Source organism: Halichoerus grypus, chromosome 11, assembly GCF_964656455.1.
Source record: "Halichoerus grypus chromosome 11, mHalGry1.hap1.1, whole genome shotgun sequence".
Classification (NCBI taxonomy): domain Eukaryota; kingdom Metazoa; phylum Chordata; class Mammalia; order Carnivora; family Phocidae; genus Halichoerus; species Halichoerus grypus.
In genome coordinates, this window is record NC_135722.1 from 4838631 (window position 1) to 4862548 (window position 23918).

The 23918-nt window shown below is 55.8% G+C and overlaps 1 protein-coding gene across 2 annotated transcripts in view; it reads right to left on the minus strand.

Annotated features, from left to right (window-relative positions):
* The window catches only part of LRP5 (LDL receptor related protein 5), a 96939-nt gene extending 81140 nt beyond the window's left edge, over nt 1–15799 (minus strand). For both annotated transcript variants that reach the window (XM_036105435.2, XM_036105434.2), the window contains exon 1: nt 15626–15799. In XM_036105435.2, the coding sequence (XP_035961328.2) occupies nt 15626–15689 (64 nt within the window). In that variant the 5' untranslated portion in view covers nt 15690–15799. The remainder of the gene's footprint in view (nt 1–15625) is intronic.
* Nucleotides 15800–23918: the final 8119 nt, after the last annotated feature.

Genomic DNA, 23918 nt, shown 5'->3' on the forward strand with positions numbered 1-23918 from the left:
GGTTTAGGGCAGAGCAGGGAAAAATATGTATTTCAGAGTCCCAGTTTGACTTGCCAGAAACCAGCCCGTTACTAACATTCTTATTTTCGACAAAATATAGCATTCTGATTACATACCATTTCGGTTCAACAGCTCCCCGCTCCCGGAAGTGGCCCAAGGCCATGGCAGAGACTAACTCGGGGGCCCTGGGGGGCTGACGCTGCCGGCCCATTCCAGCAAGGGGGAGGAGGGCAGTAGCTTCCACCTGGTGTCCTGGAGGCCCCAGGCAAATAGGCACCAGGTGGCAGCTCAGGTTCCTACAGAAGGTGGGGCCACCCAGGACAGCCCTCTGGCCTCGGTGTCCTCCCCCCCCAATAATGAAAGCCACTTATTTAAATGCACTGGGGGCTCTGCAGCCTATTTCCTTTATAGATGAAAGAAAACACTTTTATAATTCAAAAAGCAATTAACGGGTAGGCAGTGGGGCCTCAGCCTGTCAATTTTAGTCCCTGCGTGACCCCAAGCAAGTTTTGCAGGCTCTCCTAACCTTAGTCTGCTCATCTATATAACGGGCACCCAGTCCCCAGAGCAGCTGCAAGGATTAAATGAGTCACTGAACATCCCTTAGAACCTGCCTGATACACTATAAACGTGCAGTAACTACCAGCTATTTTTATTAAGTCTAGATAGTTGTATCGTGGGTGTTCTAAGGCAGGATGCATTGACCAAAAAGTAAGGATTTCATGAAATGCACACCCCAACTAAAAATGCGCACCCCGTAGAAAACATTCTTAATGGAGACCAGTATCAAAACCATCCTAAGTGCAAGCTTTTATGGGTCTCTTTACAGTCCTTGGAAATCAACCAAGAAGGTTCTAAGGGTACTGTACGTGGGTGCACGCATGTGTGTATTATGCATGAGCACGGGCAGGTGTGTGGTTCACAGCTCCCAAGGAGCACACGTACCACCCATCTCAAGTGAAAAAGGGGTCAGGCCAGCCAGCTGAGGAAGGCCTGAGGCCCTGCTGACTCTGGTGATGCCCACCCAATTCTATCTGGCTCTCCGGCCAACTTGGCATCTGCACTGTGTCCTGGATACCTGCCCTTTGGCCAGGGACCAGTGTTGGATGCAAGAAAGAAGGGGCCAGATCAGCTCCAGGGAGCACAGATAGTCCCACGCCCCAGGGTGCACAAATGCAATGCACATACAAGAATTTAGTGCAAGGCCACACAGCAAACTCAAGATTCAGGAACAAAGGTGCAGACGGCCCGGTGCCTCTAAGCCCCCACCCTGCAAGTTCCCACCACGGGCACGCGGGCTGCCAAACCCGCAACAGTCAGCGGGGGTCTCTAACCGGGCTGGCACCAACAGGTCGTTTCCACTGAAGTGGGAGAAGGTGGGACCACTGCAGCCCTCCCCCCCAGGTCCACTGGCGAGGAAGACGGCGCTTTCCCCGTGTGGTCACAGAGATCTCATTGTTCTGCTCGGCAGAGAGGAAATGAGAACTGAGCTCAGAATGCATTTTGGAATTGGCAGAAAAGAACATCTGGGAAAGGAAACGCATTTCAGAAACAAACATACCTTTGTACCAGCTTTTATTTTCTTTAAGTGGTGCAAAAAAAAAAAATAATAAAGGCGTGCCAAATTTACCATCACTCTGCAAAATCTCCTTTTTATGGGGCAAAACTGGGAGGCTCTGCTTTCAAATGATCTACTGTTCCTGAAAAAAGCAGCTGCTGGGTGCTGAGGCCTCGAGGCTGCGGCCAGGAGCCAAACAAAAGACCTCAGGCTCGCGACACCTCTGTTCCAGGCAGAGAGAAGTGGACAGACAGAAACCATCCTCACCGTGGTCTGCTTTAACCTCTTGCCTCTTGGTCCCCACTGAAGCCTCTCTGAACGCTAACATGCCTTCAAGAGCTGGATCTTCTCGGTCCTGAATATCTTATGCAGGTCTGGGGGCTGCCTATAACGCTCAGCACTGAAGACCAGCTCTGATTATCCCGGAAACAAGCTAAGCGTCAGGTCTGGAGGTTCATGAGAATGTGGAGAAGCCCAAAATTAGGGTTCAGGCTTCTTTAGGGTTCGGAATTAGGGTTTGGAGAAGCCCTAGGGGAGCTCTTTTGGTATGCAGGTATGCGGACCAGGGAACTGAGGCACGAGGGGGCTGGGTAACCTGCCCAAAGTCACCCTCCACTACTCAGCAACACAGGAGAGCAAAGAGTGCAGGTTCTTACCAAAGTACTTGAAATTCATTCATTCTGCCCAATGGGGCAATTGAATGACTCCAAGATCTCTCTGCAGAAGGGTCAGAGAGACAAGGGAGCAGCATTCAGCCCCCGAGACACTGCGGTGAACCTACCACGCGCCAAGGAGGAAGCCCTGTCCCTCAGCCTCTGCCCCCTAGGGACGGTGGCCTCCCGCCACCTGACCACATATCCGGGTCCTGTGTTCCAAGACAACCCTTCCATCCCCAGGGAGAAGAAACGGAACGGAGAGGGGCACCTGCAGCTTGGTGCTCCACACCGCTCCTTCTCAGGCGAGACAGCAGGTCCCAGGAGACTGCTGCTTTGGGGGGGAGCCAGGTCAGGCAGGTGGGTGGGTCAGCGGCCCCCCTGCTCATCTCTGCGGCTCCCACCCCAGCTGCCCCCCCCCACCGTCATCCCAGCACAACGCTGTACAGGGTCCAGGTTCTCCTCAGATTCAACGTTCCCGTGTGCAGGAAGGGGGTATGGACATGCCAAGCATTAGGACCACACAGCAACCCAGGAGTGTGAATCCACACTCCACGAGGGCCCCCGCATAGCGACCACTGGGCTCTAAGCGTGGAGCTACACGTCTCCCTCGTGACAGGGCCTAACACTCCTGTCGCACACTGAGCAGTGAGTGCCGGGGTCGGGGTCGGGAGCGCCTGCCACTCGACTGGCTCACTCTCCAAACCTAGGTCAGCACTCTGAGGCTCTTCGGTGACCACGGAGATGTGGCCAGCCTCCCTGCCTCCAGGGCTGGTGTGAAAGTCGAAGCAGGGGAAGAATGGCCTGCCAGGCAGGCAGAGAGGCCGCCGTGCTCTCCCCAGGGGGCGAGACCAGACGAAGCCGAGGTCCAGGTGGCACGGGGCGGAGGGCTGGCCTCCCTTCCTGGCCTCACCTAAAGTGCAGTCAGCGCTGACCGAGGGTCAGAGCATCCTATTCCCGGCCCCGCCTGGCCTGGGCTGGCCATGAGGACAGAGCCACCGCCTGCCTGTGTTCATCCTGGCCCAGGGGCCTAGTTCTGGGCCAGGCACACAGGAGCACCTGCCAGAGGCTCAAATTACTCTCGGGCTAGAGGCAACAGGAAGTCAGGAAAGCCGGCCTAGACTGAGGAAGGGACAGGCAGGTCCCACCTGGGCTCGTGGCCAGAGGGCAGGTGCAGGGGAAGGGCCGGGAGCTCAGGGAGCTCAGGGCTGCAGAAGAGACGGAGGTGGCAATGGGAGAACCGGTCTGGCACACGGGCTGGAAGGCAGCCTCTCTGGGCACAGGGCCCCGTCGGCCACCTGGGACAAAGGCCCCGACCGTCCACATCCCAGGGCGGGAAAGCTGGATGGAGCAGGGAGCTCACCTGAGGGGGAAGACTCGGTGCCCGGGCTCCCTCCTCTGCCTTCAGTGGGAAACTGATGGGGCAGGAGGGCCAACAGACACAAGAGGACCAGAGACGACTGCTGGCCAGCCAGGCGGCCGATCCGCCGCAGAGGACGCCCTGCCCCAGCCCGGGGAGCTGTCAGAAGACGGGCAACAGGGAGAGAAGAAAGCGGGCTCCCTAACAATTTCCTCTGAGGAGGGAGAGGTAAGGGGTGTGTTGGTAACACCCTACCCATCGATCGGGGGAGGCCTCCAGATGAAGGAAGGAAGCCCACAGCACCCCCTGGCCACACCTCTGACAGAGCAAAGGCCCAGGAAGCATCCCCGCCCCCCATGGACATGTGCCCCTGCTCCCCCAGGCCCGGGGCTTCCAGAGCCCAGCCCTGCCAGGCTTCATCTCGGCAAGGAAGCAAATTCAGTACAGAGAGATCAGGCTCAATATGGCCATTAACGCAACTCAGCACTCCAGCTTCTGACGACTCTGAGCTAAGATGGTTTCAGCCAAGTCACCACTGAGCTGGAGTTGAACCTGACTCCAGAATCCCCTGAGGGCCCTCTCCCCGGAGAATAACAATTATGATTGTAATAATAACCCTAATAGCTAATAATTATTGAGCACTCACCGGGAGCCAGCCCCGTGCTAAGCACTCAGTAGCCTTGGTGCCTCCTCGGGCAACGATTACCCCCTGACACGTGAGGAAACTGAGGCCCAGAGGAGTTAACTCACTCGCCCAAGGCCGCAGAGCTGAGAGCGGAGCCAGGAACGTGGGCAGGGCCGGAACAGGTGGAGGAGGCCCCTGGGCTCCGGGCGCGGATTCCTCTAGCAGCCCCCTCAGCCGTTCACAGTGAACCTGGGGGAGTCGGCAGGGAAGGAGGCTGGGCTGCAGCATGTCCTCAGTCCAGGGGTACCCAAGACAGTGACTCTGCTGGGGGGGCCAGCACCGGAGTGGGGGCAGCTGCGGGATGCAAACACATACCATGCCTAGTGGGCGACAGTGGGGTGACCTTCCCGAGAAATCACCGGTGACCCAGCTGACCTTTGGTACCTCAGGCGGGCGAGAAGAAACGGGGCCCACCTGTCTTCTTCACACCCACAAGGAGCGGAAGGGGGACACTAACCAAACGTGTCCCCTGTCACTTTTGACAGCGAGGACCTCACTGACCGTGGATGGGAGTGCATTCCTAACTCTGCATCCCCTCCTGCTTCTGCTGACACAGCTACTGAAGTTCAGGAAAACCCCGGACCGCCCCCATGCCCAGATCCCAGCCCTCCAGGAGAGACCATACACCCTTACCGTGCTGAGAGATCAGTGACGACGCGCCTGGAGACCCTGGGAACCCCGTCTCACAGGCCCACGTTCAGGCGGTACCCCAACGGGATCCCTGGGCCTGTGTGATGGAGTCCCACCTCCAGTCACATTCCATCTTGACGGGGGTGGGGCCCCGGGAAGGCCTTGCTCTGGAGAGAGGTCTCAAGACCTGGGCCACACAGGGCTGCAGGAGTCTGGCTGGAGGAATGCTTTAGGGTGGTGGGGCAGGGGGAGGGTTTCTGAACAGGTCTTTCTGGATCCTCCCAGATGGAGCAGAGCAAGGGGGCTGCCGGGGCCCAGCGCCCCCCTCGTGGCCACACCTGCCTGGATCCTGGAATGATTCTACTTCACCCTCCAAATCAGTTACTCCCAGCCCAGGTCCATGGCCCAAGGGGCCACGGAGGCGCTGAATGAAGACCCCCCTGTGAGGGCAAAGGGAACCCCAGCCTGCTTCGGGCGCCCGTGCTGCTGGCGGGCCTTACAGAGCTCGAGCCAGCTGCACCGGGCCACCTGCAGGCCGAATCGACACGCAGAAAAGGTTAATACTTAATAAAGGCCCTTTCCTTGAAAGGGTACATCTTTCCAAACAAAGGGAAAATGTTTTAGAGACTAGAAATGGTAGCCCAGGGCGCCTGGGTGGCTCAGTCATTAAGCGTCTGCCTTCGGCTCAGGTCACGGTCCCAGGGCCCTGGGATCGAGCCCCACATCAGGCTCCCTGCTCGGCGGGGAAGCCTGCTTCCCCATCTCCCATTCCCTCTTTTTGTGTTCCCTCTCTCGCTGTGTCTCTGTCAAATAAATAAATAAAATCTTTTAAAAAAAGAAATGGTAGCCCAACAGATGAAAACTGCTCTTTGTTCTGCTCCTTCGTTTTGAGCCATCGCCCGCACGCTCCACGGCTGGCGGCTCAAACCCCTCCAGGAAGAAGGTGGGGATGACATGAAAACGAGGAGAGCCTCAGTGGGCCACTCCACTCCCTCTGCTGAGGTCACCCGGGGACAACCTGGGCAGAGACCTCCCCGGGCTGCAGATGGCCCACACCGCGTCCTCCCCGGGGACGTGGCGCTCTGTACCCAGCCCAGCAGGTCGGGGGGGGGGGGCGGCAAAGGGGGACATGCTTCAGGGCTGTCCTGCTCAACACACGCAAGGCCAGGCGCTCACCTGCTCTGCGGGGAGAGGCAAAGCTGGGCCCACACTCCTCTCAGGCGGGCGGTGCCCACACAAGTTCCCTGTGCCGGGCTGCTCCCGGGCAGGGCTGGTGATCCAGCCTCGTGGCCCTCGTGAGCCAATACTGCGCTGGCCCGTGGGAAAGGAGAACTCTGTGCAAACACAGGCGACACGGTGACAGCCAGCACAAACCACCCCCCACGGCGGGTAGGTATTTCATGGACCCGGGACTCCATGGTGAAGTGTGTCCAGGATGCACTGGGTTTCTTGAAGTAAAACAGCTTTATCTGTAGCAGGCCCTCTCAGAGTCCATACCTCAGGAATGTGGGTTTCTATTGGCGGAGTGGGTCCCACACTTGGCCCCACAAGCCTTCTGTTATGTAGAACAGGTGTTCTATAATCCGGGGAACACAGCGCTGGATACCAGGATGGGGGTGGGAGCTTACCACGCTGTAGGTCTAGGGGCCAGAGTGGGTAAGGATGGGTAAGATTTGCTCCCTGGACAGATGAGGCCTTGGGAATTCTCAAGGCAGCTACGGAGCATCTACGGCATGCCAGACAGCAGGTGGAAGCACAAGCACGAAGGCAGCCTCTGTCCCCAAGGCCCTCTCTGGCTGGGAGGGCCATGGAAGGTTCTGGACTACGTGGAGACAGATCTGTGTGGATAAGCACTAATCCCAGGGAGCACAGGAGAGGGCTAAAGCCAGCCCGGGGGCCGCACAGAATACCAGGCCAAAAAGTTCCAACTTCAGATGTTGGGAAACTGGTGTCATTTTCTGAGAAGGGGAAGGACATGATTAAACTAGCTTTGGAAAACTTAATGTGGCCAGAGTGACAGGTAAACGGGCAGGGAGCGATTCCGGGAGACCTGCTGGAAGCTGGTGTAGTCTCCCACTCCAAGGGTGAGTACTGTGGGGGCCGACAGGTGAGGCCTCAGTGCCGGAGAAGTGGGGGGGAGGGGGGAAGGAAAGGAGGAGCACCCGGGCTTTCCAATGTGCAGGAGGGAATGGAGACCCGGCCTGCAGAGCAGAGCAGAGGAAGAACGGGTGTTGGGGTCGGCCCCGCGCTCCAGCCTCAGTGGGAGGAATCCTGGGGGGGGGGGGGGGGTGTGCGAAGATGGTGCACACTGCCATCGGTCTCTTTTTGGAACTGAGAATGTTCTGGAGAAAGTTCAGAGAAATGGCCTTCCCCCAAAAAAGCAACCAGGGAACACATCTGACTCTGAAACACATCTTGCAGTGCGGGCATCACTTCGGCTCCCATAGAGGAGAAGGCCTGCTCCTCTCAGGGCCAACTCCAGGGTGGTAGCTGCCGCGAGTGGACAGTCTGGAAGGCACCCAGGCACCTGGCTGACATGTTCTGGCCAGGGCCACGCGCTCGGGCGGCTTTTAATGCCCGATTGAGCAATTCCCTAAGACTTCTGCTAGGCAGGTACCGCCTCCCCATTGGGCTAATAAAGGGGTGCCAGCCAGGTAAGAAATTAAAGTTACTCACATTTTGTTCTGGAATGAACTAGGGGAGGGGAGCAGTAATTTACGCAGTAATTATATTTGCCTTCAGGCTAACACTGGAATTAGTTGCATTAGAGCTCAGCTCCCGAGCAGACACCGGTGTGAGCCCGAGAACAGGAGCGCGGTGGGCAATCCAGCGCAAATGTCACCTCTAAAGCACTCCATATGCAAGAAGAAGCAAAAATACGAAGACCAGCTCCTTCGTGGTGGAAGATGAATTTACTTCCACAGCCAGAGGCCAGCTTGCTTGTCGGAGACCACTTCTGAAGTCCAGCCCTCTGACACCTGTTGAATGTGGCCATTTACTGTCTCTGGATCAAGAGATCAAAGGATGGAACCTGATAGGCTGACTCTGAAGTTTATCACAAAAGAATAAAGGTACAATGGGGCGCCTGGGTGGCTCAGCCGTTAAGTGTCTGCCTTCGGCTCAGGTCATGGTCCCAGATCTGGGATCGAGTCCCACATCGGGCTCCCTGCTCAGCAGAAAGCCTGCTTCTCCCTCTCCCACTCCCCCTGCTTGTGTTCCCTCTCTCACTGTCTCTGTCTCTGTCAAATAAAGAAATAAAATCTTAAAAAAAAAAAAATAAATAAAGGTACAAGAACAGTGGACACAATTTTTTGAAGACAACAATGAAGGGGGAGTGGTACACTCAGTTTCTAAATACGCTCTGATGCTACAGAGGTTAAAACAGCCTACTGGTACAGCCAGCCAGCCCCAGGTCCACGGAGCAGAGCAGAAGGTGCCAGGGGACGCAGCCACGCCATCTCTGAACACCGCACACGAAACAGTGCGTGGTATTTTAGATGAATGCGGATAGAATGGGCTGTTCCGTCATGGTGTTGGGAAAATTCCCTATCCACTTACGGTGGAGGGGTGGGGGGGCACATCAGGGACAGTTCAGATCCCTACCTCATACTGCATACCTCCCCAAAATCAGATAAAATAATGTCTGAATATAGAACACAAAACAATAACAGCCCTGGGAGAAGATAAAGGAAGAGGTGTTTACAATCTCAAGGGAGAGAAATAAAGCACAAAACCCAGAAACCGTAAGGGAATAGACATAGTTTTGATTACATGAAACTTTTTACTGCCTTTATGATAATAAACCACCAGAAATAAGGGTGAAAGACTAACTACAGGTTAGAAGGAAAATGTGGAACAAATTTAACAAAGAGTTACGGTCCGTGCCAAATAAACAGCTCCTACAAATCAATAAGGAAAAGATAAACAACTCGACAGAAAAATGGGCTCAGGACAGGAGTAGGCAATTTACAGAAGAATACATACAAATGGCCAAATGGCCAAGAAGCCAGTCATGAGGGATGTGCAAATCAAAAAGTGTTATAATTTTTAAACAAACTGATTTAAGAAAAGTGGAATCTGGTCATTGCTAGCACTGGCGAGGGCACGGGAAAGCACATACTTTCACAGATGCTTGGTAGAGTATAAACCAGCGTGGCCTCTTTGGCGGAATTTGTCAGTATCTTTACAAACTTACAAGTGGCTATTCTCTTGGGCAAGGAGATATGCGTGAACAAGGCGGTCACTGCAGCATGCCTCATAATAACAAGAAAGCCTGGAAAAACGTGCATGCTCCTCCAATGGATAAAAGCTATGAAGGATGGTAGATCCATACTGTGAAATACTGCTTAGCTTTTAAAAAGAATGAAGATCTGAAAAGTAAAGATACAGAAAATGTTTAAGACAGCAAGGAAAAAAGGCCACAGAATCAGGGGTAGAGAGTGATTGGGTTTATGTAAAAAATCTGAGCAACGGGTTCAAAACAATGTAATACATTTGTTATAATCTGTGTTAGAGGTCTGGTCATCTCTGAAGAGAGAAATAAAACAGACAATAAACAAAGATGCTCATCCTCACGGAAACAAGAACCATGGTAAATATTTAAGCAGTGCATATGTATTCATGTACATCTTGCATTTAAATATTTATACATATTTGTAAAAGAAAATGGCCAACAAGTACATGTAAAGATGCTCGATGTCATCAGCCCAGGAAAATGCAGATCAAAACCACAACACAGTACTAGCCTCATACCTACTAGGATGACTAGAACCATCCAGCACCAAAAAAAAAAAAAAAAAAGGGCAAAGCAAAGCAAACAAGTGTTGAGCAGGATGTGGAGAAACTGGAACTCCCAGGCTGCTGCCGGCCACTTAAACAGTGCAGCCGCTGAACAACACAGTTTGATGGATCATCAAAAAAAATCAAACACAGACTTACCATATGGTCCAGCAGTTCCACACCCAGGCACGTCCCCCAAAGTGAAAGCAGGGACTCAGAGAGATGCTCACACACCCATGTTCTCAGCAGCAGCCAGAGGGGTAAAGAGCCCCGGGGTCCCTCGACAGGTGCATGGACAAACAAAACGTGAGCTATCTCCATACAGTGAGCTGTGATTCAGCCATAAGAGGGAATGGAGTTCTGCCACACACACTACAGCTCAGATGAACCCGAGAACATTACGCTAAATGAAATAAGCCAGCCACCAGAGGACAAACACCACATGATTCCACGAAGAGGAGGCAGGTAGAACAGGCAGATTTGCAGCCACAGTAAAGTAGGAGAGAGGTCAGCCGGGGCTGCAGAGAGCGACGAATGGGGTGTGACCGCTCTATAGACATAGTTTCTGTTTCAGGCAATAAAAAAAAAATTGTGGAAATAGGGACGCCTGGGTGACTCAGTCATTAAGTATCTGCCTTCGGCTCAGGACATGATCCCAGGGTCCTGGGATCGAGCCCCGCGTCCGGCTCCCTGCTCAGAGAGGAGCCTGCTTCTCCTTCTGCCTCTCCCTCTGCCTGCCACTCCCCCTGCTTGTGCTCTCTCTCATTCTCTCTCTCTCTCAAATAAATTAATTAAATCTTAAAAAAAAAAAAAAAAGACGAAGGAAACTGAGGTTCATGGAAGGCAAGTGCACCCCAGGCTCCACAGGGAGGCAGTCAGGAGCTTGCTGGCTCCTTCCAGGGAGAAGAGCCTTACCATATTCTCAGAGGGGTTCCTGAGACCCCAAAAAGGCTAAAAACTACTCTCCTCCCCGAGCGAATCTTTGCTTCCCTTTAAGCACTAGAAAATTGCAACGAGGCAAACTGAAGCACTGAATTAAATACCAACCAATAATGCAAATAAAATACCCAGAAAGTACTGTAGGCCCCACCCCTGCAAAAGGGCTCACGTGACATCACCATGGTAACCTCCCAGGGGAGTCCATGGCAAGAGAGACCCCGAGCAAGAAGGATACAGTGGACGTGTGACTCTGGGCATGGACTCCATCTGGACCCGAAGTTCCGGGGCCACGCTGCCACTCTGAGAGGAGCACTCCCCCGGCAAGTGAGCCGTGGGCAGGGCCCGTGGGTTAACTGTCCCCAGCCAGGTGGGCAAAGGTGGGCCTGGGAGGCGTACAGGAGTCAGGGCTGCTCAGGGCTCGGGAGTGGCGGAACAGACGTGCACAAGGGCGCCGCGGGGCTTCGGGGAGCGGGACACCCTTCCTTACCAGGGAAGCATCAGCAGCCAGGTCTGCTCCTGGTTGGAGCTCTAGACAGGTTCAGGGCTACCAGGTACCTCTCAGGGACAAGCTAGCGCCAAACCCAGACCCCCGACAGGTCTCAGCATCCTGGCCCCCCACTGGGGAAGGTGTTCTCAACCTTGCCTCTGATCGTGCCCTCCAGCACACTGAAAAGGCAACCTGGACAGCTAGGGCAGGACCTCTTGGTCCCTCCTCACGGACACCGGCTCACTGAACCCCACAAGCCAGATGCCACATCCCACTTTTGCAGACGAGGAACCTGAGGCCACGAGCTAGCAAACCACTCACCAGAGAAAGCAGAGACCAGGACAGAGGAGCAGGCAGGACCCTGGGGTCGGCTCTTGGCCAGACCTGCAGCTGCCTCAACAGGTCAGCCCTGGGACCCACGCTGTCCCCAGGACAGCCCCCCAGGGGGCCTGCCTCACGGCAGACATAGCGCTGCTTTCCGAACAAGGGTGCCAGCAAGCCCGGGGCGCAGCCCCTCACTCCCATCAGAGCCTCCCCGTGCTGAGCACGTGTTAAGTGACTGTCCGAGAAACCGCACAAGCCACAAATGTCCAGTGTCTCCCAGGGCTTCGGCAGTACTGAACACGGCACGCAGCCCATCTCCCAGCACCCTCCTCCCGGAGGCCAGCACCGGCCCTCTGCTTGTCCCCAGCCTCGGCCACCAGCTCTCACGTCTCTGAACCGAGACGCGGATCTAAGGACAAATCTGCTCACGCCCGGCCCAGCTTCAAACAGCGTCCACTGTTCCAAACCCCACTCAGACGGCACGGCCCGCAGCTCAGGCCTGCAGAGAGGGCCCCAACCAAGGTCGGGCCATCGACGGGTGAGTGGATAAGCCAAATGCACTCTGACCATACGATGGATATTGCTCGGCATCGAAAAGGAAAGGGGCAGGGACACACGCTACAGCGCGGACGAACCTAGAAAACACTGAGGCTCAGTGACAGAAGCCGCCAGACACAAATGGCCTACGTATCATATGACTCCGCGTATAGAAACATCCAGAACAGGCAACCCCACTGAGACCGAAAGCGGGCTGGTGGCCGGGGAAGGGAAGCTCTTGTTTAATGGGTGTGGGGTTTTATTTTGGGGAGACAGAAATGTCTGTAACTAGACTGAGGTGGTGACAGCACAGCATAGTGAATGTACTAAATGCCAATGAATTGTATCCTTTCAAAAGATTCATTTTATATTACGTGATTTTCACCTCGATTAAAAAAAAAAAAATCAATTCAACACCTTTCACCCAGGACAGGCCTGACAACTCCAGCCGGCATTTCCTATCTTATTTCCTACTCCTGACTAAATTCTTCCAGAAGCTTCCATTGCCTTCTGGAGCACATCTAGACTCTGCAGGGTGATCTGGCCTCTTTCAGTGGAGGAGACCACCTGGTGGTTAAGGACAGGACTCTGGGACTGTGAGGGAGAGACCCCGGGGCCCACCTCTCCCACAGCTGCCCAAACGGCTTCTGTCTGCCTATCTTCCCGTCAACAGAGAACGGCCTAACAGCCTCATCTGCCATTCTGTCCCCGCACTTCACAAGGCACCAGGGGCCAAAGAGTAACAGCAGCAATGGTAAGACCTGACGGAGTGCCAGGCAGGTGTTAACTCACTGAGTGATAGGAAGTATTATTATCCCGTTTTACAGAAGAGAAAACTGAGGCACACGAGGTGGGCTTGAACGCTCAAGCTCCTCCATGCAGCAAGCACCAAGGCTGACGTTAGCCCCTGGTCCTCGGGCTGTCCCTCTGCTAATCACCTCCAGAGCCCCCACCAGTGTTGTAGGAATAAATGAGTCAGGACAGTGGACTAGATAGCCAAGGTCACACGCAGAAGAAAAATCCAGAGCTTTTGGACCTCTAGGCCAGAAAGATCAAGGATCCTATTACACAAGAGGCACTGTATTTCGGTTACCCCTGGTCCCACACCCGGGCCGGGGATGGTGCAAAGGGTTTCACACACAACACTTCATGCCCCCGAGCTGCCCGGGGTAGGGGGGGGATCAGGGGAAGACACCGGATGCAAAAAAGCTAAGTAAGTCACCCAAAGTCGAACAGCTCCTGAGCGTGGAAACCCAGACTGGTCTGACCCCAGAGCCCCCATTCTCAGCCCAAGCTGCAGGGCAAGCAGCCATGCTGAGTCCTCCTCACCTGACTGCACCCCCCCCCCCAAGCAGTGTGCAAATTCTGCTAAATGCCTGAGTGGTGATACAGTGCAGCTGAAATTAAATGGGTTCCAAATGCGACAGGATCGCCACAGCAAATGTGGGATCATACGGGTTGACGGGGTAAATTCTTGGATTTGAACAGGGAGGGTTAAAAGCACGTGGGCCCTGCTTTGAAAACTGGGGGTGGGGAGGGGGGAGACCTCTCTCAGTGGACTCCACACAGCATTTAGTTTTTAACTCCGCCACCCACCTGCTGGGCCCTTCCAGTGGGCCAGGCAGTAGGCATCCGCAGGGACCACCCTTGGTGGGGGGCGGGGTAGAGGGGTGAAGGGAGGGTCCTGGACAGGTGGTCCTGTGGCCAGTGCTGTGGGACCAGAGGGGAGAGGCCCGGGCCTGTGGAGCTGGGCAAGGCCATTCCCAGCACCGGGACCACTAAAACAAAGGCATTTCCGTGGGCTCACAGCTTCAAATTGCAACAGGAAGCAATCAGGAAAAATAATTAGCTACCAACTTACTGGCTCCACTCCGGACCAACGCATAAATCTAACATAGAAATCAGGCGCAGAACATATCAAGAAGAGTCAAAGCAGTTGTGCAGAAGGGGTCCTCCTCCTCCTTCCATTTTAGGACTCGGTTGCCACATTAGCCGGTGCTGCTGACATGCTTCCTAATGTTAAAATAATCAACCCTATTTTTGCCTCCTACACGACTGAACTCCACAGATGTGATTCCTTCTCCTTAGGGGCTCGAACCACAAAACGACAGGCATTCGACTCCAGCAACGTCACCCCGAAAGGTACAGGAAATCCGAAACAGCAACCAAGTGAAAAGCAACATAGCCCGCTGAGAAACTCCACCTTTAAAACAAACATCTTCCCCCAAAAAAACAAAAAAAACCTTTTGCCTCTGTGATCCAGGCATTTCCGGAAAGAAAAGCAGCAGCCTTGGCCTGAACTACCCAGATACTGTCATTGTTTTGTCGTCACCTTGTTTTGCTGGTATCAGACATAGCTGAGAAATGTAAACACGCTCCCGAGGGAGATAAAGTTGGGGTGAACCCGCCAACACTTGGAGGCTTGGCCTGGGAGGCAAAGGGACCTGGGGAAACTAGCTGCTCTATGCCCCCCAAACCTCAAGGAAGGGGCCGCAGCACGGGAACGAGACCACAGCGCCTGGCCAGGACACCTCCCTGCAATGTCCCACGCTGGAAATATTCAGGGAGACAGCTGTTCGCCTTAAAGAGGCCCAGACAAAGGGACCTGAGCTACCCACCACCACCACCACCACCAGCCCCCAAAAATCTGCTACCAGCAGCAGAACAGCCTCCCGGGGCGCCCAGGGCTCTGTGGCCCTGTCCAGTCTGGCCAGCCACACTCCAGAAAAACAAAACACTCACATCCGAAGAGAATGATTTAGGTAGCAAGAGATCTGCTTCGAAACCACATGGCAATCTCCAAATTAAAAGAACATGTGTAGCGTTTCACAACGCGCTTAGGTTTCCTGAGTCCTCCCGACCTCAACTCCACCCCTTGGGACACACCAAAAGTTGCAGAGAAAGGTCCCCGGCCCTCGATCTCCCAGAGGCTGTGCACGAGCGAGAGCACCAGCGCGCCTCCCGACCACGCCGTGCTCTGCGACCACGTCACCCCGCGCGGCGGCCCCACGAGGCCACCCCTGGCGTGGACACCGGCCCGGGGCCACGGCGGGGGGGGTGGGGGTGGGGGCCCGGCGGCCAGACGGGTCCTCCGGGCACCTGGCAGGTGTCGGTCCGCTTGGAAACCGACAGCCTCGCAGATGAAAGAGGGCAGCGCAACAGGCCAGGCCGCCCGGCGCCCGATCTGAGAACTTTCTCTGCAACTTAAATCAGTTCTCGGGGCTCGCCGCGCGGCCATCGGAAACGGGCTCGCCGCAGAGTCCCCGACGCAGGGCGGCGAGGCCTGTCTCTGGGCCGAAAGTCCCCGCTCTGCGCCGGCCCGCCGCCCGGGGTCCACACGGTCCCGGCGCGGCCTCGCCCGGCCGGCTACACGCGGCCGCACTTCGGAGCGCGCCCCGGGCCGCGGGCAGGTGAGGACCCGCCCGCGCCGCACCTGGCGGGGTCGGCGCCGCCCGCGCGCCCTCCTCGCCGGCCCGGGACGCGGCACGGGGCCCGGCCTTCCCGGGAGGGGCCCGGGAGGGCGAGACAAAGGGCCCGCGCGCGGCCCCCGGGCGGCGGGGGGCGGCGGGCACCCGCGGCGCGCGCCCCAACTCGCCCCCAACTTGCAAAGTCGCCTCCGCGCGCCGCGCACTTGGCCGCCGGGCCATTGTCCCCGCGGCCCGCGCCCACCTACCCGCGGCGGGGGCCAGGCTGCAGCAGAGCGCCAGCAGCAGCAGCCGCGGCGGCGCCGCCTCCATGTTGTCCGGGGCCGGGCGGGCCCGCGCGCGCTCACTCGGGCTCCATGGCGCGGCGGCGGCGGCGGCTCCTCGCGCGGCTCCCGGCGCCTGCCGCCTCCCCCCTCGGGCGCCGCGGACCAGGACGGCGGGGGAGGAGGGAGGAGGCGCGGGAGCGGAAGCCGCGCCGCGTCTCCGCCCCCCGCGCCGCCGCGCCCTCCCGCGGGCGCCCCCCGGAGCCGGCCCGCGGCCCTCCCCGCGCCCCCGCCTCCCCGGGGGCTCCCCGGGGGGGCGCGGGGTCGGCGCGGGCTTGACAGTCCGCGGGAGGGGGGGGCCCTCCGGGGCCGATCGAGTCCCGGAAGCGGGTGTGTCACCTGTAGAGCCGCGAGGACCCGGCCGTTACCGACGGGGAAACTGAGGCACAGGGGGCGGGGCGCGGGAAGAGCACACCGCGGGGCAATTACGGCGTCGGAAGCCGGGAGCCCGGAGCCAGGTCTGTGCGCTTTCCCGAGACCGCAGCCACCCTGGCAGGGTCCGGTCGCTCGGGGCGGCCCCAAGACACCTGTTCTCACCGGTGAGGGCGCCCGGGAGGGCAGAGGAGGGCGACGGCGAGTCGGTCCAGGCAGGGACAGACGCGGATGATGGACAGAGGCGGGGCTGCAGGGGCTGAGAGTGGGGGTGAGCTTGAGGTTATTTTTTTAAACTAAATATATGCCCTCTATATTACAGTACACGAGCACTGAGCAGCAGACACGCTGTTCTTCCGAATATGCTTCTAGGCGGTCTGAGGCAGAGAGCTGCTCCAGGATGGCAGACCTCACCTTTGGTTCATAGAGCCAGCATGGACCCGAGCTCCCCCCATCCTCCCGGCTCCGCCCAACTGAGCAGGCAGCTCAGCTCTGAAGCCTCAGGGCACGAGAGGGCCTGGGAGGGGGCAGAGCACCGGCTCTGGAACTGGTGGGCCCAAGTTCAAACTCTGGCTCTGCTGCTTCCTGGAACCAGGTGTGCCCTTGGGCAGGTCTAAATATAACGTCTCGGGTAGTCTTTCCTCCCTTATAAAATAGGTATAGCAGGGCCCACCTTGCAGCTGCTGCGAGGGCTAGCTGTAACTCACAGGAGCACCCACATGCTGGAGAATATGCACATTCTTCACGTGTTTGGGACAGCTTTACAAAGCCAGTGGTCAGGCAGACGTCTCTGTCCTCCTGGGGCTTATGTTCTAGAGAGAGAGACAAATAAAATAAAATAATAAAATAAAATAAAATAAAACAAGAGACAGAAAAATTTAAAACACAAAACCAAAAACACCATTAACAGACTACAAGGGCTGCCATGAAAAGTGGATGGTATTGGGCTGCAAAGTCTTGGGACGTTGTGACTTAGGGAGTGGGGATATTCGAGCCACAACTCAGAAACAGGTGCGCTGCAGGAAGAGCAGTTCAGGTGGAGACAGCAACAAGGGTGAAGGCCCTGGGTAGGGGCCCGCCTGGACGCTGGACTCGTGGCAGGAAGCCCAAAGGCCAAGGCTGCAGAAGCTGCAGGTGGGGTGGAAGGGGGCGGTGCTGAATTAGGAGAAGCTAGCCAGGGCCAGTGCATACCGGACCTGGAAAAGGCGTCAAGAATTTATCACAAGAGCAACGGGGAAGCCATTACAGGGGTTTAAGTAGCAAGAACCCTGGCTGTTCCTCAGGCAGGCCCCATGCACAGCTCCAGTAGCCCGTCCTGCTGCCTCTCCTGGGGCCAGATGCAATTCTTGTAGCCCCTCCACTACCAACACCTCCCACACCCTGACGAGTCTCCCACTTCCTGCCGTGACCCTCATCAGCCTCCTCTCCCAGCATCCAGAGTGAGCCTGTTGAAACAAGACAGATCACATTCTCTCATCTGCTCAAGAATCTGCTGACTCCCAACTCAGAAGAGAAGCCAAGGGCCTTATGGCACCTAAGGGCCTGATCCGGCCACATCTGTCCCTTTATCTCTCTGATTCCTAATGCACTGTCCTTCCTCTTCCTCACCCTGCTCCAGCCACAGAGGTCTCCTTGCTGGTCCTCAAACACACCAGGCACACTCCTGCCTCAGGGCCTTTGCACTAGCTCTTCTGTCTGCTGGTACTCTTTACCCCAGTTATCCTCCTGATTTATTCCCGCACATCTTCAGCTCCTCAGCCAGGCCTTCCCTGACCCCCTTTGAAGATAGTAAACCACACCTCCTCCACCACCCACCCCGGCAGGTACTTTCTGCTCCATTTCTTTGTTTTACTTTTCTCCTTGGCTCTGACCAACATCTGACATACTGTTTACTTACTTTTCTGCCCTCCACTAGAATGGCAGCTCCAGAGAACAGAGATTTTCAGTTTGTTTTGTTCCGTGTGTATCCCCTGTGTCTAGACCAGGATACAGTAGGTGCTCAATAAATGTTTGTTGAATGACAGAATGAAGTGAAAAGCTCTGACTCATGTTCATAAAAAGAGCACTCTGGCTGCTGAGTAGGGACAGGACAGGACAGAAGAGGGGATGCGGGAGACTGGTCAGCATATGGGTTTCATGGCAGCTGGGAGAGATGGTGGCTTGGACTGATGAGGGGGGCAGGAGGCTCACGAATGGCGAGAAGGAACTGGATTCAGTATGCTTTAGGGAAAGTTAATGGGACTCACTAAAGGCGCTGGGGAAGAGCCGCAGGGGCTCCTCTAAGGGGACACCTGCAACAGCAGCTGGTCCAAAGTTGGAATCAAGGTTCTAGAGCTGAGAAGGAATAGAGAGAGGCTGAAGACCCTATAGCCAGTTATACAAATGATTAAAAGGGGAATGAACCAGAATAAAAGGACACAAAGAGACATTGAGATTCTTTGTTCTCCAGGAGAGAGATGGAAAGCTTGACTCGCAGAGCGGGAGAACTCAGTCAACCCGGAAGACACCGTGCAGGGCACGGGGTGGCGGGCGGCCGCGGCTCTGGGCGTACCCCGTACTTTCCCATGCTGCCTCTTGAGATGCCAAAGGTTCAGGAGCCTCCAGAGAACCCCCCCAAGAAAGAAAGGACTGAGCCCCAGGTCTCGAGGCATCAGAACAAGATCCTAGGTTGCCCGACTCCTATCAGAACTTTAGAAAAGTCGTTTGCAGAGAACACATGAGAACGGTCCCTATTTGATCCTGCAGGATTCCGGCGTCACGAGGGAAGTAATTTTTAGACTCCTCCCTCATGTAAGAAGCAACCGGAGAGGGTGCTAAGCTCCCACTTCCCCCACAAGACTGCCTGTCACGGCTCATCACACCACCGACCTTTTCTTAGGCCTCCTATTTGGAAGCGTTCACTCTCAACTCACCCCTCAGTTGCAAGTTCCGTCCCAGTGAGGTAACGGGGCACGGCACCTGTCGGATCTAATCGTTTCCGGGGACAGGGGCTCAATTGGGGTCGATTTAGAGCCCATCAGAGGATGACATCTCAGCCCCGTGACACTTGGGGGAAAGTGCCTTCTTGGTTTCCCTCCCAACCTGGAACGTGCTGATTCTGGAGAGAGTTATTCTGGGCATGAGAGCCCTCCGGCCACTGTGCTCAGAGGTGTGCACTGGGTTCCCAGTGTTCCTGGGCTCTCCGAGCCCCAAGCATCCTCCCAAGGGCTCCTCGGTAGAGGCGCGCAGTGGGAATGTCACTGGGCCCCACCGGCCTTTCCCTTGCACGGCCGCCTCCCAGCAACCTGCGCCAGGGGCAGGCGAGGGAAGGCGGCCACTGCTGCGTGGGGGTGGGCAGCGGAAGGCTTAGATGGTAGCGGGCACGGTGGCTACGGAATCAGCTGGACTTTACCTCTCTGAGCCTCAGTGTCCTCATTCATAAAATGGGATTGGTGCTATCTGATGGCCTTCTTATCTGTCGGTGCCGATGTGAACCTCGAATGAGAGGAGACTCAGAAAAATGCTCTTGAGACTTTAAAGCCCTGCCTGAATGTGAATCATGATTAACGTGGGCCCCAGACAGGGCAGGAAGATGGACGTGCTGGGGCCCACTCAGTGTCACCTCCCCGCCTCCCCCGCTCCCTCTGATAGTTGTCACCAGCCCTGACCTTCTGCAGCCCTGAACCCCAGCCCTCCTGATGGCTCGGCGCCGTGTGGGCTGTGTCCTTGGGGACCATGTTCTTGACCAAGCCACACAAGCGTCTGGCCCACCTCATTTTCTTTTCGCTACAGATTAAGAAGCTGATGTTCTGGTTTCGTTTTCCTTTTAAGGCACTTTAAAGACACCTGTAGTGGGTTAAATGGTGCCCCCCCCAAATAAAAAGACATGTCCGCATTCCCAATCCCCAACCTGGGAATGTTAGCTTACTTGGACAAAATGTCTTTGCAGGTATCATTAAGTTTAGGATCATAAAATGAAGAGATCATCCTGGATTATCCGGGTGGACCCTAAGTCCAGTGACAGTTGTCTTTATACCAGAAAGACAGAGGGCGATTTGAGACAGAAGAGGAGGAAAAGAGCAGGAGAAACCTGTGTGACCACAGAGGCAAAGGTGGGAGGGACGCAGCCACAAGCCCAGGACCGCGGCCCGGAGCCCCCAGAAGGCGGAAGAGGCAGGAGGGATCCTCCCCCAGCGCCTCGGAAGGGAGCGCAGCCCTGCCTACACCTGCATCTGGGACTTCTGGCCTCCAGGCTGCGAGAGAATACACTTCTGCTGTTTTACGACCTCCAGTCTATGGTTTGTTGCAACAGCCACAGGTGATTACTACAGACCCTAATTTTCTCAAACCCACTTTACAGGGAAGAAAACTGAGGTCAGAGAGGTAATGGTTTGTCCAGGGTACCATCCCCCAGCTGTCTTCATACCATAAGGGCAAGGTCGAGGAGTTGCAACAGAGATGGTATGCCTGCAAAGCCTAAAATATTTGCTATCTGCTCCCTTACACACATTTCCCACCTGTGCTCTAGGGAGTCATGTGGTAATGCCTGTTCTGGAAAAAATAAAGCAGGGTAAAAGGGTCGAGGGGTGCAGAAGGCAGCATCTGTTGGCAACATCTGTTGACTGGAAGAAGGGAGGGAGGGAGCCTTGCAGCCAGCGGGGAAGGCCAGTGCAAAGGCCCAGAGGCACTCTGAGGGGCCAGAGGAGCCGAGCAGGGAGAGCCAAGGTCAGAGAGGAGTGGGCCAGCTCTGCGGGGTCTTGGAGGCCCTCACCTCTCTGAGTGAGAGGGGGCTCCCCAGAGGGCCAGCAGCAGAGGGAGCATAGGATCTGATTTCCATGTCATGGAATCTGTCAGCAACTATGCGGGAAATAGGCAGCAGGGGCAGGAGAGGAACCAAGCAGACCAGTGGAGGGGCCACTGCAGGGGTCCAAGTTCAAGATAGTGGGGACTTGGATGGCGGCAGTGGAGAGAGTGAGAAGTGGTCGGATTCCGGGTCTCTCTGAGGGGAGAGAGGACATGGAGAGCAAGAATCAAGGATGCTGTCAAAGCATTTGGCTTGAGCACCTGGAAGGCTGGGCTGAGATTGTAAGTGTTGCTGAATGAAAGGCAAGAGACCCCAGGCTCAGGGAATGGTATCCTGCCTTGAACTTGTCTATTCAAGGCAGGATTATTTACTTTATTTACTCAATTATTTACTTCCCAGCGGAGGAGTACAATGAGAGAGTCTGGGGTTCAGGGAGGAGGGCTGGGCTGGGCACAGAAAGGTGGGAATCTTCAATGTTAAGGCCACAATCCCGGAGAAGCATCCTGGCAGAAAGAGGTCCAAGGCGGCACGTTGGGGCTTCCAAGCTCAGAGGTGAGGGGACCAGGACAGAGGGCCTCCCAGAAGCCGGGGAGAAAGTGAGTGGAGGGCCAGGGCCAAGTGTGGCAGCTGCTGAGACGAGAAGCCTGGGGATGGAGACTTGTCCACTGGACCCAGCAGATGGCTGGTCATCTGTGACCTTGAGGAGCTATTTTGAAACGCACAGTGGTTCACATGCACCTGGCTTTTTCCTGGGGCCAGGAACGCAATGGGCACGTAGTTGAACACAGAGGACTCCACCAGTGAGGGCAGAAAGCACCTGGGCCCACGCACCTGGGGGGAAACTGAGGCAGCTGCCACAACTCCCTGGTCACTCTCAGGGGCAGTGAGGTCCTTGGGTCACTTCAGCTCCCCAAAACAGCATTGGTTAGCAGCTATAATTCCAGTTCTGACTTAACGATCAAAACTAAAGTTTTTTCAAAGTCACTACTTCTGGGGCGCCTGGGTGGCTTAGTCGTTAAGCGTCTGCCTTCAGCTCAGGTCATGATCCCGGGGTCCTGGGATCGAGCCCCATGTCAGGCTCCCTGCTCCACAGGAAGCCTGCTTCTCCCTCTCCCTCTCCCCCTGCTTATGTTCCCTCTCTCGCTGGGTCTCTCTCTGTCAAATAAATAAATAAAATCTTAAAAAAAAAAAATCACTTCTTCTCCCTTCCTCCAGCTAGATGGGGCTGGGAGCAGGGGAGCCACAGGGGGAGAGGGCCAGCTGGCCTCTACTCTCCTCCTCAAGGCTGGAGCAGGGGGAGGGAGGGACATGGGGGCAGGAAAGGGCTGGGGTGGGGGGCCAGACAGGCGTCCCTGTGGCCTGACTGGGGGCCTGTAGGTTTGGGGATTCCAAATGTCTATTCTTTCCCTCTCGGGCTCTTTGTGGGCACCTTGGCTATTTCTCGGATGCCATCTGACCCCTGGACACATGACTTTGCCCAGTTCTGTGGCTGGCCAGGCAGCTATAGCAATGGCCTTGGCCTTTAATTTATCAGGCGTGGAGCAAGCACCAGACACAGACCCAGCTCCAGGGACATATGTCCCCCTGGTTCCTTGGAGCCCCTTTTGTCAGGTCTCGAGATGAAAGGGACCCACCTCAGAACCTCTCTCTCTTCTAACTGCCTTCTCCTCTTCTATGCCCTCACTGGGCAGTGGGCTAATTAGGTGCCCAGCCAAGCGGGTTTGCCCGGCACCGACGGGTTCCCAGAACTCGGGACTTTCAGAGCTTAAACTGGGAAGGTCCCAGGCATATGGGAACGAGTGGGTTGCCCTAGGGCTGCTGGAACCAAGCTCCCCTCTGCAAGGCCCTGACCCCAAGCACACGGGGGACCCAGGACAAAAGTACAAAGCAGGCCCTGCACTGTGCCTGCACCGAAAAGTTGAAACTCCCTCTTGAACACATGGATGTCGGGTTTGTTTTTTAAGTAGAGGGATTTTCCTGAATAAAAAGAGACAAAAGAAATATCCTGGCTGATCATATCCTGCTTAAAAAATAATTTGATATTAAAAATTATGAGCATTTTTTAAAAATTTTATTTACTTATTTGAGAGAGAGAGAGGGTTCACGAGCAGGGGAAGGGGCAGAGGGAGAGGGAGAGGTAGAAGCAGCCTCCCTGCTGAGCGGGGAGCCTGATGCAGGGATCAGGACCTGAGCCGAAACCAAGAGTGGGATGCTTGACCGACTGAGCCACCCAGGCCCTCCGTGAGCATTTTTTTTTAGATGTGACAGACTATGTGTTTGTAGGAGAATTTTCCTAGGAGATCTCTTCCAAACTATTCAGTGGAGAAACACCATATTGTCCACAACTGTCCTCAATATTTATATTTTTGGCAATGTGGCAAAACCTTAGCAAATTTAGAATCTAGGTAATAAAATTACAGGTAGTCACCGAAAAAAAAAAGTTATAAATGAGCCCACAGACTATGGAACACTGAGTGTTCTGTCCTCCCGCCGGACAAACCCACCATCCTAACATCAGGAAGGCAGTGCCGCATAGAGTTTTTTGGATTGGTTGGAGTTCTGTGTTGGAGCCTGGTAACAAGAGTCAGGTGAGCTCACCAGACCTCTGCCCCAGGTGACAGCAGCAGGGGGGAGGGTAGGTCTGGGGGAGCCGCACACACAGCCTGGACTCTGTGCCCTGTGTTGTTGCAGCAGGGATTTGGGGTCAAAGGTGGGATGGGGGCAGGAAGCATGCCCACGATGGGGGATGGGCAGGCTGGAGGGGGTGCGGGGGGTCCCCTAGAGCTTGGAGCCCCAGGCAGGATGGCGCTTCCTGTTTTGTTTGAGGTCTTCAATATCAGGCAAAACTGGGGTGAAAAGTCCCACAATATCTCCATCCCTCAAGAGAGACACCACCGCTCAGAATGGGCAGGGCACCTGCCTGAAGTCACACAGCTGGAAAATGGCCAGGCTAAAATTTGAACCCAGGCCTCCTGGCTCTGCCGTGGTGCTCCTCCTGCCAGGCTAATCCCCTTCCTTGCACCAATCACCTCTCCTTCCCCAGGAACTCGCCTCCCGCCAGGA